This window comes from Puccinia triticina, chromosome 2A, assembly GCF_026914185.1.
Source record: "Puccinia triticina chromosome 2A, complete sequence".
In the NCBI taxonomy this organism is placed as follows: domain Eukaryota; kingdom Fungi; phylum Basidiomycota; class Pucciniomycetes; order Pucciniales; family Pucciniaceae; genus Puccinia; species Puccinia triticina.
Genome location: NC_070559.1, coordinates 152,674 through 169,579, shown reverse-complemented (window position 1 = coordinate 169,579; position 16,906 = coordinate 152,674). Strand labels below are relative to the sequence as shown.

Here is a 16,906-nt window from a genome sequence, read left to right as displayed (position 1 = left end):
CCAAATATGACTAATTTGGTAGTTTCTTGGTGTTTCCGCCACTATATCTCAGCGCAGCATGGGAGTTCTTCCATGATATTGTTAGAATGATGGAATGGCCTCAAGGGATCATGGTGTACCTTGAATGACCTCAAAACGTCCAAATGTAGCAGCCACAATGTGATCAGTTGCCAAATATGACTAATTTGTTGGTTTCTTGGTGTATCTGCCACTATATCTCAGTGCAGCGTGAGATTTCATCCATGATATTGGTAGTAAAATGTTCACATGCGCTCAAAGATTCATGGTGTACATTGAATGACCACAAAACCCCCAAATGTAGCAGCCACAATGTGATCAGTTGCCAAATATGACTAATTTGGTAGTTTCTTGGTGTTTTGGCCACTATATCTCAGCGCAGTGTGGGAGTTCTTCCATGATATTGGTACCAAAATATTCACATGCCCTCAAAGATTCATTGTGTGCCTTGAATGACCACAAAACCCCCAAATGTAGCAGCCACCATGTGATCAGTTGCCAAATATCACTAATTTGGTAGTTTCTTGGTGTTTCTGCCACTAAATCTCAGTGCAGTGTGGGATTTCTTCCATGATATTGGTACCAAAATGATTAAATGCGGTCAAAGATTCTTTGTGTACCTTGAATCACCACAAAATCCCCAAATGTAGCAGCCACAATGTGGTCAGTTGCCAAATATCACTAATTTGGTAGTTTCTTGGTGTTTCTCCCACTATATCTCAGTGCAGCGTGAGATTTCTTCCATGATATTGGTAATAAAATGTTCACATGCCCTCAAAGATTCATGGTGTACGTTGAATGACCACAAAACCCCCAAATGTAGCAGCCACAATGTGATCAGTTGCCAAATATCACTAATTTGGTAGTTTCTTGGTGTTTTCGCCACTATATCTCAGCGCAGCATGGGAATTCTTTCATGATATTGGTACCAAGATGTTCAGATTCCCTCAAAGATTCATTTTGTACCTTGAATGACCTCAAAACCTCCAAATGTAGCAGCCACAATGTCATCAGTTGCCAAATATGACTAATTTGGTGGTTTCTTGGTGTTTCTGCCACTATATCTCAGCGCAGCGTGGGAGTTCTTCCATGATATTGGTACCAAATTGATCAAATGCGGTGAAACATTCATTCTGTACCTTGAATGACCACAAAACCCGCAAATGTAGCAGCCACAATGTCATCAGTTGCCAAATATCACTAATTTGGTAGTTTCTTGGTGTTTCTCCCACTATATCTCAGTGCAGCGTGGGATTTCTTCCATGATATTGGTAATGAAATGTTCACATGCCCTCAAAGATTCATGGTGTACCTTGAATGACCACAAAACCCCCAAGTGTAGCAGCCACAATGTGATCAGTTGCCAAATATCACTTATTTGGTAGTTTCTGTGTGTTTCTGCCACTATATCTCAGTCCAGCATGGGAGTTCTTCCATGATATTGGTAAAAAAATGATCAAATGTTCACATGCCCTCAGAGATTCATTTTGTACCTTGAATGACCACAAAACCCCCAAATGTAGCAGCCACCATGTGATCAGTTGCCAAATATCACTAATTTGGTGGTTTTTTGGTGTTTCCGCCACTATATCTCAGCACAGCGTGGAAGTTCTTCCTTGACATTTGTACCAAAATGTTCACATGCCCTCAAATATTCATGGTGTACCTTGAATGACCACAAAACCCCCAAATGTAGCAGCCACAATGTGATCAGTTGCCAAATATCACTAATTTGGTGGTTTCTTGGTGTTTCCGCCACTATATCTCAGCACAGCGTGGAAGTTCTTCCTTGACATTTGTACCAAAATGTTCACATGCCCTCAAATATTCATGGTGTACCTTGAATGACCACAAAACCCCCAAATGTAGCAGCCACAATGTGATCAGTTGCCAAATATCACTAATTTGGTAGTTTCTTGGTGTTTCTGCCACTATATCTCAGCGCAGCGTGGGGGTTCTTACATGATATTGGTACCAAAATGCTCACATGCCCTCAGGGATTCATTTTGTACCTTGAATGACCACAAACCCCCCAAATGTAGCAGTCACAATGTGATCAGTCGCCAAATATCACTAATTTGGTAGTTTTTTGGTGTTTCTGCCACTATATCTCAGCGCAGCATGGGAGTTCTTACATTATATTGGTACCAAAATTTTCACATGCCCTCAGAGATTCATTGTATGCCCACAAACCCCCCAAATGTAGCAGCCACAATGTGATCAGTTGCCAAGTATCACTAATTTGGTAGCTTCTTGGTGTTTCTGCCACTATATCTCAGCGCAGCATGGGAGTTCTTCCATGATATTGGTATCAAAATGTTCACATGCCCTCAAAGTCTCAATTCGTACCTTGAATGACCACAAAACCCCCAAATGTAGCAGCCACAATGTGATCAGTTGCCAAATATGACTAATTTGGTAGTTTCTTGGTGTTTCTGCCACTATATCTCAGCGCAGCGTGGGAGTTCTTCCATGATATTGGTACCAAAATGTTCACATGCCCTCAGAGATTCATTTTGTTCCTTGAATGACCACAAAACCCCCAAATGTAGCAGCCACAATGTGATCAGTTGCCAAATATGACTAATTTGGTAGCTTCTTGGTGTTTCTGCCACTATATCTCAGCGCAGCGTGGGAGTTCTTCCATGATATTGGTATCAAAATGTTCACATGCCCTCAAAGTCTCAATTTGTACCTTGAATGACCCAAAACCCCCAAATGTAGCAGCTACAATGTGATCTGTTGGCAAATATCACTAATTTTGTAGTTTCCTGGTGTTCCTCCCAATATATCTCAACGCATCCTGGGAGTTCTTCCATGATATTGGTACCAAAATTTTCACATGCCCTTCAAGATTCACTTTGTACCTTCAATGACCACAAAACCCCCAAATTTAGCAGCTACAATGTGATTGGTTGCCAAATATGACTAATTTGGTAGTTTCTTGGTGTTTCTGCCACTATATCTCAGCGCAGCGTGGGAGTTCTTCCATGATATTGGTACCAAAATGTTCACATGCCCTCAGAGATTCATTTTGTTCCTTGAATGACCACAAAACCCCCAAATGTAGCAGCCACAATGTCATCAGTTGCCAAATATGACTAATTTGGTAGTTTCTTGGTGTTTCTGCCACTATATCTCAGCGCAGCGTGGGATTTCTTCCATGATATTGGTATCAAAATGTTCACATGCCCTCAGAGATTTATTGTGTACCTTGAATGACCACAAACCCCCCAAATGTAGCAGCCACAATGTGATCAGTTGCCAAATAATCACTAATTTGGTAGTTTCTTGGTGTTTCTGCCACTATATCTCAGTGCAGCGTGGGAGTTCTTCCATGATATTGGTACAAAAATGATCAAATGGCCTCAACGGATCATGGTGTACCTTGAATGACCTCAAAACCTCCAAATGTAACAACCACAATGTGATCAGTTGCCAAATATCACTGATTTGGTAGTTTCCTGCTGTTTCTCCCACTATATCTTAGCGCAGCGTGGGAGTTCTTCCATGATATAAGACACCTTACTCAAATCTGGTACAAACTTTAAATCAATCTCAGGCCTAGTAGAAATTTAGGATATTGGATATGATGAGTCATATATACAAGCCATTAAATTTGAACAAAATTGATGTAGCATGATATATTGAGACTGATTGTTTTTTTTTTTTTTTTTTTTTCGGAAAGTAGATTTCAACACTTCTGCAAGGTTCAAGTGACAATAATTCATGCCTCCCCATTCCTCCTCCCCCCTTCCCCTCCCTGCCTGACTTTACAGACTATTTTTTCTCAGGAATAATTCATATGAGTATGTAAAAATGACCTATTTGATCTGGCAACAAAATGAAGCTTTTACTATGGTTGAAAACTAAGAAAGGAGGAAATCAAGAGAAAGAGAGATTATAGAAGGGTTATGATGTTGCAGGAAGGAAACAAATTAAAGAGAAATTTCAAAAAAAAAAAATGATCAATATAATTTGATCAATATATGCCATCCCAAATTCATCCATGTTTGTAGTGTAATATACAGCGGTTCATCTGGCAGTACGCGGTGGCCCTGGAGCGGGTTCTGTTTTGGATTGAGGAAGCGGGTCTTACGGTTTCAGGGAGGAAGTTTGCGGTTTGCATGCTGGCGTTGGAGGTCCTTGGACACAAGGTGTCTCGAGACGGGCGGCGGGTTGCAGAGCCAAAGCAGAAGAAGATACTGGACTGGCCAAGACCGCGGACGGTGTTTCACATCTTGCAGTTTTGTTTGCATGTTCATCAAGAGGTTTGCGGAAATTGCTGGTCCAATGCGGAGACTGACACGCAAGAATGCGGAATGGAACTGGACCCAAGAATGCAACAAGGATTTTGCAATGCTGAAGGACATAGTAGGCAGGAAGATCTTGTTAAAGGAACTCGACTATGATGGCGGCGGACTCAAGTGAGTTTGGCGCAGGCAGAGTTCTCATCCAGGAAGAGGACGGAAAGGACCGGCCTGTGCTGTATGAGTTGGTAACATTTACAGACATGGAATCATGGTATTCTCAACCAAAGCTGGAACTGTGCGGAGTGTCAAAAATTGTGCGGAGATTGTAACACATACTGTGGGGCGTCTATTTTGAATTACTGGTCGACACGGAGGCGTTGATGCGGATGATCAACTTTCTGTTGTTGCCTAATGCCCCTATGACGCGCTGGGTGGCATTTTTGCAACTGTTTTTTTTTGAGGTGGTGCACGTGCCAGGAAAAGCTTTTACGTTACTGGTGTGGTAACCGTGTTCCTGTTCATACTATCACCCTCATATCACCTAAACCCTTCATAAATACCTCATCATTGCTTCATATTCAGATTCTACACCCCATTTTACCCCTAGTCACCCACTCATTTCACCTAGGATTTCCAAATGGATCAGCAGTTATTGGCATGTATAGTTTTGGAAGGTATTTTCTTCATACATATCCTTAGCATTATTACATACATCATTCATTAGTATCATAGCTACATAGGACTGCATATCTTACATAACTTCATTACTCATTTTTCCCTTCATATGAATCAGCAGTACATTCCTTCATAGTTCCTGTAGCTATTATCAAATGCTCATCATTATTTCATCTTCTACATAGTTACCTTTCATGTACACTCCTTGGTCATTGCACCTTCATCATTACTGCTCATCTTCAGATATTGTTACTATGTGCTCATCATGTATTACCTCCCTGTAGTACTTCTCACATATATAAACACCCCTCTAGATGTTGTATCCCGATCATGCACTTTCTACTACATCACCTCTGTAGCACCTTTTACACCACCCTCATATGCACTTTCTACTACATCCCCTCTGTAGCACCTTTTACACTACCCTTATATGCACTTTCACCCACTGCACTCTGTATGCACCTTTCCCCACATACACTCTGTAGCACCTTTACACACCTCACTTAGATAACATTTCACCCCTCAGAAATATATCCCCCAGCATATATCTCATTACCCATCTCAGAGTGACTCCCCAAGAGCTTCTGCTTTTCTCCCCATCTCACTTCTCCTCTCTCCCTCAGTAGGATTGATACACCTCAAACTCATAAAGTGTTAAAGTCATCTAAGTCAAAGAGAATCATCAGCCACACCCTTTTCTTTTTCTTAGTGTAACCCTCTCTCCATCAGCATTAGTCCAGGGGCAGCCTCACCAGCACCTGTAGCCTCTTCTACATTATCAGTAGTGTAGTTGACTATTTCCCCTCACAGCTCTTTCCTGATCTTTTAGGAGTTCCACACCGGAAGCGCTTTCCCACATTCCACTGGGAGATGAAGAGGATCAAATTGCGCTGGCGGAGCAGCTGGACGTGGAGCGGCGTATTCTTGACGTGCAAATGGCAGGCAACACAATCACAACGGAGGCTTTCCAGTTAAGCAGATGGCTAGGTACGAGTACTTGGTGGTGTTCTTGACGACTCTTTGCTACCCCGCGGGAATTGGGGTAACAGTGCAGCGTTGGATTAAGCAAAAAGCGGCGAATTTTTTCGTGCATGAGGGCCAGCTGTGGCGTCGGAGCACACCGGTGCACCTAGTGGTAGTAACGCGGCGCATTGATCAGGAGGCTGTCCTGCGGAGCTTACACAGGGAGTTTGGTCACCAAGGCAAAGCGGAAAACAAAAGGCGAGTCCAGTCGCGGTTTTGGTGGCCGGGTATCACGAGGAGCGTGTGGCAATGGGTGCGGAGTTGCAAGCAATGCCAGAGGCGTAGTCTGCGTCTGCCTAAAGAGATTGGGAAACCTACGGAAACGGAGTAGGATATCCATGGATGCGGTGCACATTAAGGCGGGGAAATTCAAGTACCTGCTCGTGGCCCGGGACAATCTTTCCGGTTGGGTGGAGGCGCGGCGGCTGGTGAACATTACGGCGGCAAAAGTCAGGCAGTTCTTGGAAGAGGACTGGTTTGTGCAGTTTGGATGTGTACGGCTGATCACTGTCAATGGCGGTGCGGAGTTTCGTGGTGGTTTGCGGAAATTAGTGGAGTCATGTGGCGCTAAGTTTGGCAAGGTGACTGAGTACTATCCAGAGGGTGCGGTAATGATTGAGCGCGGACATCAGCCAATCAAGAGCACTCTGGTAAAGCTGTGCGGCGAAGATGGTAAAAAGTGGCAGCAGTATTTGCCTGCCGTTTTGTTTGCGGACTGGATTTCCACTAAACGGACAACGGGGTTTTCGCCATACAAGATGTTGTTTGGGTGCCAACTGGTCTTGCCAGTAGACATAGAGATGTTCACGTACTTGGCAATCAACTGGTGGAAAGTTAAATCGGCGGACGACCTGCTTCTGGTGCGGGCAGAGCAGCTGTTATGGCGGGATTTGGTTATTGCGAAGGCGGCGGCACGCCTCAAGGAAAGTCGTGCTAAGGCAGTTCAGTACTGGGACCACTGCTGCTCCCACAGGCTGCGGGACTCCCTCCGCAAGGGGGAATTGGTTCTTCTTTACAATCGTAGCCTCGAGTTGCAATGGGGAAAGCTGTTTGCTAACCGCTGGAATGGTCCTTATTGCATTGTATTGCAATTTCCGGGAGGCAGTCATGAGATGGAGGAGCTGGACGGGACGCCTTTGAAACGGTGAGCGGCGGCAACGCACGTAAAGCGGTTTTATGCGCGGGGCTTTACGGACTTTGACCAGACTGCAGAATCAAATGACTCTGAGGAGGAGGTTTCTAGGTCCAAACTTGGTGGGATTTTGATTGCACGACTAGCCGGGAGAGAGGAGGAACTCTCTCATCAGTTCTAAATACCAAAGGAAGGGAAATGATAAAAGGAACAAGATCGAGCTTACCTAGCCGGGAGAGAGGAGGAACTCTCTGCCAGACTAGGGAGTGAAGAGCTGAGACTAAGTATCATGGCGCGTGGGGGTCACGTAATCCCGTGGCCCTTTGTGTGGAGCCCCGTTGTTGAGGGGGGCTTCACAGTCATCCGTACCAACTCAATGGCCGGACCAAATCATCAAGTGGACACATAAACTCCACGCAATGACCTGATCCGGCCATTGAGTGGATTACTCCACCAATGACCGGATCAGCCATCAAGTGGATAACTACTCCACTCGATGGTCAGACCGGGTCATTGAGTGGAGTAGTTATCCACTTGATGGCCAGACCGGGTCATTGAGTGGATTACTCCACCGATGACCGGATTGGCCATCAAGTGGATAACTACTCCAATCAATGGCCAGACCGGGTCATTGAGTGGAGTAGTTACCCACTCAATGGCCAGACCGGATCATCAAGTGGAGTAGTTATCCACTTGATTGCCGGATCAGGTCAGCGAGTGGAGCAGTTATCCACTCAATGGCCAGATCAGGTCATCAAGTGGAGCAGTTATCCACTTGATCACTCAATGGCCGGATTGGGTCATCAAGTGGAGTAGTTATCCACTCAATGACCAGACGGGGTCATCGAGTGGAGTGTATATGTCCACTTGATGACCGATCCGGCCATTGGTGGAGTAGTTATCCACTCAATGACCGGGTTGGTCATTGAGTGGAGGTGTATCCACTTGATGACCCGGTCCGGCCATCAAGTGGAGTGTATGTGTCCACTCAATGAGCCGGTCCAGCCATCGAGTTGGTACGGATGACACGATTGGGTCATCGAGTGGAGTGTGTACACTGTACCCACTCAATGACCCGGTCCGGCCATCAAGTGGAGTGTGTATGCACTCAATGACCGGGTAATTGGTCATTGAGTGGAGTGTGTATCCACTTGATGACTGGGTTGGTCATTGAGTGGAGTGGGGTGTGTGCCTGTGTCCAATCACCGGTGTTGGGGAAGAGTTGAGTGTGTACTCAACCCAATGACCCGTGTTGATCACCGGCCATCAGATGGAGGTATGGTGTTGCAAGGGCGTCTGTGCACTTACCCAACTCCCGCTTGGCCCAGTGCCTCCGGGGGTTGGGTATGTGCCCAGCGGGCTTGATTGGGCAGGTTGCGCGGCCCGCTTGGCCAAGATCAAGCTCTGGGCCGATGGGATCTGTGACTTGGCATGCAACACGCCGGTCATCAGACGCCGGCCCTTGTCTCTGCCTCAAAAGGCAAGAACAATGTGCCCTCGAGGAGGGGAAACGTTCTCCCTTCTCGACATCGCACATTGGACATCAACAAGGGAGCTTTTACTTCTCGATGGCCGGTCTGTAGGCTGGTCATCAGGGAGGAAAGACTCCCTTTGCAGTGGTCAATACTTGTATTGATCATCAGGAAGAGAGTCTTCCCTTCTCGATGACCAGTTTGTAGACCGACCATCGAGGAGGGAAACTTCTCTCCTTGATGGCCGGCACAGCGTTTGGCGTGCGTGGCACCCTTGCTTGAACTTGGCCCAGCGGGGCTTTATACCAAACCACCCCAACATTGGACTGTGCCAAGCGGGGGTTGGACGTGTGCCACCCACGCTTTGGGATCGGCCAAGCTGGCTTTAGGGTTGGCCACACGCGCTTGGCCTTTTTTCGGCCAAACTTTGGTGAGTGGCCAGACGCACTTGCAACACCATATGCATTCCAGGTGATGACTGGTATTGGTCTGTTCACTCGTGAGTCTAAAATTTTGCTGGTCCCTGTTGCATGACCAGCAAAGTTTTACCATTTCTGGTGGTAATTTTATGGCCCAAATTGTGCACCAGCAAGCAACATTTTATGGGGCCACCAGCAACCAAAAATCCAATCGTAAACCCCCCTAATATGTTAACCTAATGTTATAATGACAAAGAAGGTTTGGCCTGCTTTCCTCCTCACACGCTTCGCCGCAGAAACCCCAAAGAACCCCCTCTGTCCCGTATCGTCACAAAGTTCAGTTGAGGATGACAGCGGAGTTCGGAGGGACTTGGTTAAATTAGACAGCGGAGACATCGGGCTGTATAGCTCGTGTGTGCTTCCGCTGAGCTAGCGACAGGCTAGACCGAGCGGGTCGGCTTCGGAGGACCAGTTAGAGGTGGAACCGGATGGACCAAGTCCGGCGCGCGAGCTTAACAAATGTACATCTGCTTTTAGACCCGCCGAGTCTCTGGATGCCCTCACCTGATGCCCGACACGGAATCGGGACGACCGCCAGTCTTGGCCGTAAACAGTCCAGGGTCCATGCATAGCCTCGCCAGAGATTGACATTATCGAGGAGGAAGGGGAGGATGAGAATATACGGTGGATCGGCAGACGGGCAAGTTTTGCAAAGATCACCGGTTTTTTGCGCAGGATGCATTCGATCCCGGGTGGCTTGGATATGGCGACTTTCTTCGGCCGGTAGCGATCTTCATTGAAGTACAAGTCCTGCATACAAAGAGGAGCAGACCAATCATCTTCCACTCTAAAAAAAAGGATCGAGATGTTAGTCGACAGTTACAATTAACTGCAGGAATCAAAATCGCCAACAAAGGAAGCAAATCAAACCATGTGAAGGAGGATGAAGCTCTGAAGGTGAAAAGTAATCGAGATCCACGATTCGGATGTAAAGGGTTCTCGTGAAACTACATAACCTACCGTGTTGAGGTTTACCGTTCGGGCTCGACAAGCTGAACCTTCGACCAAGACTGACTCCAACTTCACGACTCTGGCTGGATTACGGTCGGAGCTGAAAGCTCTAGTTATCGATCACGGTCAGGTGGTTTCGGAAGTTGATTGCTGTGTCGGCCAAGCCATGAGGCTCTTTTCCCTCGACTCCGAGCATGCCTCTGGCCGGGTAGACTTTAGTGTGGCCCAAGCCTCCCTCAGACCTCCCCGCTCACAACAACCGCGTCGAGCTGTGCAACGCCCTCCACCGCCTCGGCCGAGGATTGGTTCATGCAGAAATCGCCGAGACTTGTTCTGCCGAGAGGATGTACAGCTTTCAAGCATCATCGGTGCTCCATTGCCCGGAGTTTGTGGCGAGACATCCATCATATAATTCTGTTTGAAAACACTCCCATCTGGATCATCAAAGTCAAGCGAGCAACGACTACAACTAACCCAATACAAACACCAACAACCCCTTTTATCCCTCCTCCCGTAAACGTTGCCCAAACTTACTTGTTGGCATAGAGCTCAGCAAGGAAAGTCACATGGCAGCACGAAAATTTCATTATAATTATGCTTCATATCGTATTCCGATCATGACCACCTCCCATCCTACATCTTCCGAACGCTCATTGCTGCCGTGCTTGACTTTACTCATGCTTGCGGCAGTGACAGTCCAAGGAATGTATGTTGGACCGGCTAGTACCACCAGGGCAGCTTCGGCAGGCTCCGACATCAATCATGCCGCAGGCGCTCTTAAGGCCCAAGAAGAGGGGCTTTTGACCGGAAATCTAAGGAAAACAGACACCCCTTTGGTGCTTCCAGGCCCAAACCCAATCAGCCAAAAGGAAGGAATCCTACGACCCGAAGAAAATATCCTTCAAGGACCACCTTCCAAGCCCGCTGGAAAAATACCAAAGAAAGAAACCCCAGGCAGATTAACTCAAGCACTCGGAACCCTGAAAGAGCAGTGGAGCAAACTGATGGAATGGATTGCCAATATATTTTTTAGAGGTACGTTTCCGAGACTGATCCTTATTCTACAGGCGAACTTTGCATGCCATCTCAGTTCTTAAACCATCCCTTCAAGTTCAAATAATAAAATCTGAAATACACTATGTGTTATCTTCTCCGGCTTGACAACAAATAAAAAGAAATAGGTAGCAGGACTATACCAAAAAAATACCGGACTCAATTTGAACTTCAGAGCCTAAACCATCTCTCTACAACCAAAGGTTTCATCAAAAATGATGAAAACAATGCCTTTAGAGCACTTGCTCACCTCAGATACAATGATCAAGAGAAGCATCAGCTCATTGCAAAAGATATAGCAGAATACATCAAAAACAATCCAAATCTTTTCAAGCATCATGTGATCACAGATAAAAATATAAGAAATTACCAGACATTTATAAAGGTGAATGGCATTAAGTATGGAATGATCGGCATCAATGGGAGAAAGGGTGTCATATTTGATGCCTTTTCACATTATCATCAATTGGGTTTTAGTATTGTAAAAAGGAAAACCCCTGTAAAAGATGCTTGGCACTATTCCCTTGACCTAAAGGACAAGAATATCCTTGATAGAGGAGGCTTGGTTGTAGAAAAGGGACACTATGAGATATTTGGGAGACGTAAGCACCCTTTCATGTAAATCTAATGCTCAAGATGAATAACTTAATTTTCATTCCTTGCAAATCAAGCTCTATCTAGATTGTTCACTCAATCTCCCTCTGAAACCAAAGCCTCAAGCAAGAAAGATATCAACACAGTTGTCAAAATGAAACGCAAGGCATTATCAAAAGGGCACTTGTCTCCATTTCCACTGAAAGTTGGCACTGAATTCAATATCCATCAAACCCAACATTTCATAAAGAAGGATGAAAACAATGTCTATAGAGCACTTGCTCACCTTCAATATCAAGATCAAGGAAAACATCAGATTGTGAAAGCAGATATCTTAGATTACATCCAAAAAAATCCGGAGGTTTTCAAAAGATACAAGATCACAAAGAATAATGAATCGAAATATGTGGATAGAATAAAAGTGGATGGCATCACCTATGGAAGAATCAGTCGCAATGGGGCAGAGGGGGTCCTATTTTCTGCATTCTGGCGATATCATCAAACTGGATTAAGTGTTACTCCAAAGGAAGATTTTGGAGCTGCTTACAAAACATTACACTATGGACTCCTTCTGCCTGAAGCAAATAGTTTCATCAATGGAGGATTGGTTCTAGAGGATGGATACTATGAGATATTTGGGAGACGTGAGTGTAATATCATCTAAGATCAATTATTGAATAACATGCTGATTTAGTGTTTGTTTTCCTTTTTTATGTCAATCAAGCTGGATCTATTCTATTCACACAATTGAGATCCTCAGCCAATCATATTCATAAGGGTACTAAACCATCATCAATCAAGCCAGAGGTTGCTCAGTGAATGATAACTCAATTCCAATACTCTGATGACCAGCTAAAGCTAAAAAAGTTTAATGATCAGCTCAAACTACAACTCAATCACATTTTACCTTTATCTAGGTTCCTTTTCTGGCCTCCAAAAATACTTCTTTTCAATACAACTCATCAGCATATAAGATCACTTATTATCATATGAAAAATCTTGATTTTCACTATTAAAAACAGATGTACATACATACTTCACGCACTGCAAAAAAGCTTGTTGTGCATTGCAGGGGGCGTCCACTCAGCAGGGGTGAGACAACCCCCCGGCTGGAAGCCAGCCCAAGGAATTGTCTGAGGAAATAACATTTCCTCACGCCTGGTATTTATAGACACAGCCTCAACGCCACTGCCATTGCTATTGACTCCACCGCACCAAACTGGAATCCATCGCTGTGTCCTCCACAACAATTTTTCTGTTTACTCCTTGAGACCCACTGTTTCTTACTGGATGACTTAGGAATCACTCCTCCTGCCAAAAAAACCCCTCACATCTCCCTATTCTCAGCCGCTCCATTGTCACCTCAGTCACTGCATCAAGATCAACCCAACCAGCCGTCTTTGGAAACACTTGCTCTTACACTAGCGGGGCCAAAAATGTTCTTCAATGGTGATGACACGCTTTACCTTGACACTGTGAGGCCATATCCAAAGCCATAGGCTTGCTGGCACTATTAGACTCAAACCACGCACAATTAGATTTCATGAAGGGGGCAATAATTGAAAGTGAGTTTTTTTTACTCTCCAACAATTATTAAATTTTTAGTGAATCATGTGTCTTACTTGATTCCTTCTCCCCACAGCAACAATAACCAGGTACACCACACACAACTGATTGAATCCTTAATGTGCACTCAACTACAAACTCTGGAAGTGCTCAGACAAACTCAAAACCAAATTCTTTGCGCAAGAATATCCTCACTATTCTACTGGTTGCTTTGGGATCTTCTTTTTCTGTTTACTGCAGGAATTGGTTAATGTGCTTGGTCAATGGGTAGTAAGGGGCTTGAGACAAGTAGATACATAGGCAGGATTGGATGGCTGGATGCCAAGCAAGCTTAACAACGCCTCCCAGTGAAGCAGCCCCGCAGGCTCTCTGTCTCACAGAGAGGCTTACCTGCAAAAACCTGTATCTGGCCTGAGAGCCCCAGCCCAGGATTATCAGCCTGTATCAAGCTTTTTTCACTTTTTCCTTTTTGGTAAATCAACCGTCAGCCCGTTGAGGCTGCAGTGCTCTTCTTTTGATGCAATTTAATTATTTAGGCCTTGTGGCTGCTGATATAAGGCCTGATCCTTGCGTTTGAAGTTTTCAAACACTGAGAAAAGCGGACCATATTCAGAGAATTTTTTTGTAAATACATGTGGCTTTGTATCAAAAGCTGTTTCAATCTATTGGAAGGCAGTGGAATACTGCATTCTTGCTTAAATCAGCAGGAATGCGTCTCAAAAAGAGGCCTTTTTCAAACCGCTCTCCAGGCCATGAACCAAGTGCTATCAACCTATGACTGCCGCCAAATTAAAGAGAGAAGGCCTTTCTTTGGCATCTGGGGAGGGATTCAGTTCTTTACAGAAGTGGGTTTTTGGAGGGCACAAAGTTGGCCACCTGCAAAAACAAAGAGCTGTACGCGGGGATCTCACGCCAGGAATCAGGGATTCCATGCAAGTCCCTCCCTGACGGGAGGTCGCACTTTGTGCAAGGCAATTCGTGCCGTGCCCCCCGGCAGGCGAGGGACTTGTGCTAAGTTTGAATACCAAGTAAATCTGGCGCGCAAATTTGACAAATGCACATCTGTTTCTGAACCCGCCGACTCCGAGTCTCTGCATGTCCCGGGCCCACCCAATGCCTGACACGGAATCAAAGCGATCCCCAGTCTTGGCTGTACATAGTCCAGCGTCCATCCATAGCCTCGCGAGGGATCGACGGCACCGAGGAAGATGGGGAGGGTGAGAATACAGAGGATCCTTAATGAGGCCAAGACAAAGTTTTGCAAAGAAACTTGATTCCGGGTGGCTTAGGTATGCTGATCACTTTCTAGTTCAAGCCGTGGTGATTGTCCCTCAAGTTCAGATCCTACAATGACAAGGAAGTTGCAAGTCATATTTCACTATGAACAAGAACAATATCAGAATAGTAATCAATCATTGGAACTAAATAGCTACGTTTGAATCATGAGCAATCAAAGCAAGAAAAACAAGCTACACCACAGGTCAAAAATTTTTGGGTGGCCGCTTGTCAGCTTGACCCCACGCTGTGCCACGGTTGAGCACTGGTCAGGAATAACTTGATCTGTGCAATCCTGCCAGATTGGGCTGCCCACCGTTGAAAACTGGCAAGGCTCCAACATCAGCCTACCTGCGGTCATGCCGTTGGCTTGACCGCATCTAGACAAAGAAAAATGTACAATCCTGCCAAATTGGGCTGCCAGACGTCAAAAACTGGCAGGATTCCACGATTGGCCTACCCGCGGTCATGCTTTCAGCTTGACCGCATCACGCTAGAAAAAGAAAAAAATGTTTCTGATGTCTTTTTCTAAGCCTCTTTGAATATCAAGAAGAGACTACACATGTCACCAAAAAAATCAATTATAAAAATGATGTAAAAAAAAGTCAGAAAAATGGAATTCACATGGTTAATTTAGAAAATTGTATGAATAAATCTCCAAAACTTTTCAAATGATCATAAAGTTACACTACTGGCAAATAGCTGTTGTTGGAGCCTGCAGCATCACCTGAAGTTGCATTTGGGGTCGCGGCCGCAGTGACTGCACCTACTTGCGCAGTCATGCGGGCTTGCAATGACAAGGTGATACTGCATACCGCAGCAACAGCTACATGCCTGTAGTACTGTTATGAGCCCTTGCGGTAAGAGCTGGCTGGTTACTGCCATAAACATGTGGTGCAGGTTGTGGGTTCAAATCACCTGGCTGACAAGTGTGTTTTTTGAGCTCTCACCACTGTTGCAGCCAACGTCGAGCTGACAGACTGCGGTCAAGCCGCCAAAGTGCCGCTAAGCCACCGCGGTCAAGCCACCGCAGAGGGTCAAGCTGCCCGCGGGGGATTCAACTGGCTGCCGCACCCCGCAGCAGGGGACTTGTGTTAAGTTCGCTGCGGGGCCCTCCTCCAGAGAGGCTTTGTTAAGCTCGACTCAATTTAAGTCCCAGACTCCGTTGCGGGCGTGCAGCGTTTGGCTGAAGGAGACGACTGGGCTGCCGCCCAGACCCGAACTTAGTCAGCCCCCGCCTTCGGCGGGCGCCCCTCGCGCGAAGCGCGAGCCTCCGTCTCTGTGAGACAGATCTCTGTGAGACAGAGCGGGGCTCTCCTCCAGAGAGGCTTGGTTAAGGTCGGCCCAGACCCGCTCACCACGTACATCATAGTTAACCTCGGCCCCCAACAACCGAGGCGAGCTGTGGACCGCCCCGGCCAACCCTGAAATCGCCATCGCCGAGACTTGTTCTGCCGAGAACATCATCGACCCTGGTTTTTAACTGAACATAACATCTGGAGTCGAGTGCAGCGACTACGACTAACCCGATCGATATTTACACTCTTTTTTACAAACACCAACAACCCCTCCAATCCCTCCTCCCGTAAACGGTGCCAAGACTCTTTGCTACAATTTTACATGTGGCTTTACGGAGCAGCGAGAAGAGTAGAATGGTAGCACGAAAATTTCATTATAATTATGCTTCATATCGTATTTCGGTGACCACCTCCCATCCTACATCTTTCAAAGGTTCGTTGCTGTCGTGCTTGACATTGCTCATGCTTGCGGCAGTGACAATCCGAGGAATGTATGTACCTGCTGGTACCAGGGCAGCTTCGGCAGCCTCCGACATCAATCACGCCGCAGGGGCTAAAGTTCAAGAATCGGGGCTTTTGGCCGGAAATCTGCGGAAATCGGACACCCCGCCCGTGATTCCGGAACCAAAGCAAATCAGCAGAGAGGTGGAAAGTGTACAGCCCAAAGAAAACGTGCTTCAAGGTCCACCCTCCAAGCCCGCTGGACAAGCACCCAAGAACACAGCCCGAAACATATTCACTCAAGCACTCAGAGCCCTGCAAAACAAGTTGAAACAACTGGCAGAAGTGATTGCCAATATATTTGGTGGCTTTAGGAAGTCAGAGGATAAGGTTCAAGGTAAGTTTCCAAGAACGATCCTTTATGTTCTAAAGAGAAAACCACACATCATATCAGTTCTAACACAATCCCTTCAAATGACTGCTTCTGAAAAATATTGTATGGTGATTTCTTTGGCTGGAAAAAAAAATGCAAAATAGCTGTCACAATGGAAAGAAAGACTATACCAGCAAAATACCGGGCTAAATTTCACTTAAATCATCTCTCTAAAACCAAAAATTTCATCAAAAAAGATAAGAACAATGTCTTTAGAGCACTGGCTCACCTCAAATACAACAA

The 16,906-nt window shown here is 45.8% G+C and overlaps 3 protein-coding genes across 3 annotated transcripts; 2 read left to right on the top strand and 1 right to left on the bottom strand.

Annotated features, from left to right (window-relative positions):
* Positions 1-9,421: 9,421 nt before the first annotated feature.
* On the bottom strand, positions 9,422-10,314 carry PtA15_2A24 (uncharacterized protein; the record flags this gene model as incomplete). The annotated part of the gene is made up of 2 exons (XM_053166251.1): positions 9,422-9,802; positions 10,258-10,314. The coding sequence occupies 2 exons, from the start codon at positions 10,312-10,314 to the stop codon at positions 9,422-9,424; spliced, it is 438 nt and encodes a 145-aa protein (XP_053017268.1).
* Positions 10,315-10,620: 306 nt separating this feature from the next.
* PtA15_2A23 (uncharacterized protein) lies at positions 10,621-11,100 on the top strand (the record flags this gene model as incomplete). Its single annotated transcript, XM_053166240.1, has 2 exons — positions 10,621-10,994; positions 11,094-11,100. The coding sequence occupies 2 exons, from the start codon at positions 10,621-10,623 to the stop codon at positions 11,098-11,100; spliced, it is 381 nt and encodes a 126-aa protein (XP_053017267.1).
* Positions 11,101-13,086: 1,986 nt separating this feature from the next.
* PtA15_2A22 (uncharacterized protein) lies at positions 13,087-15,974 on the top strand (the record flags this gene model as incomplete). The annotated part of the gene is made up of 2 exons (XM_053166229.1): positions 13,087-13,125; positions 15,864-15,974. 2 exons carry the CDS (start codon positions 13,087-13,089, stop codon positions 15,972-15,974), a joined length of 150 nt encoding a protein of 49 aa, XP_053017266.1.
* Positions 15,975-16,906: the final 932 nt, after the last annotated feature.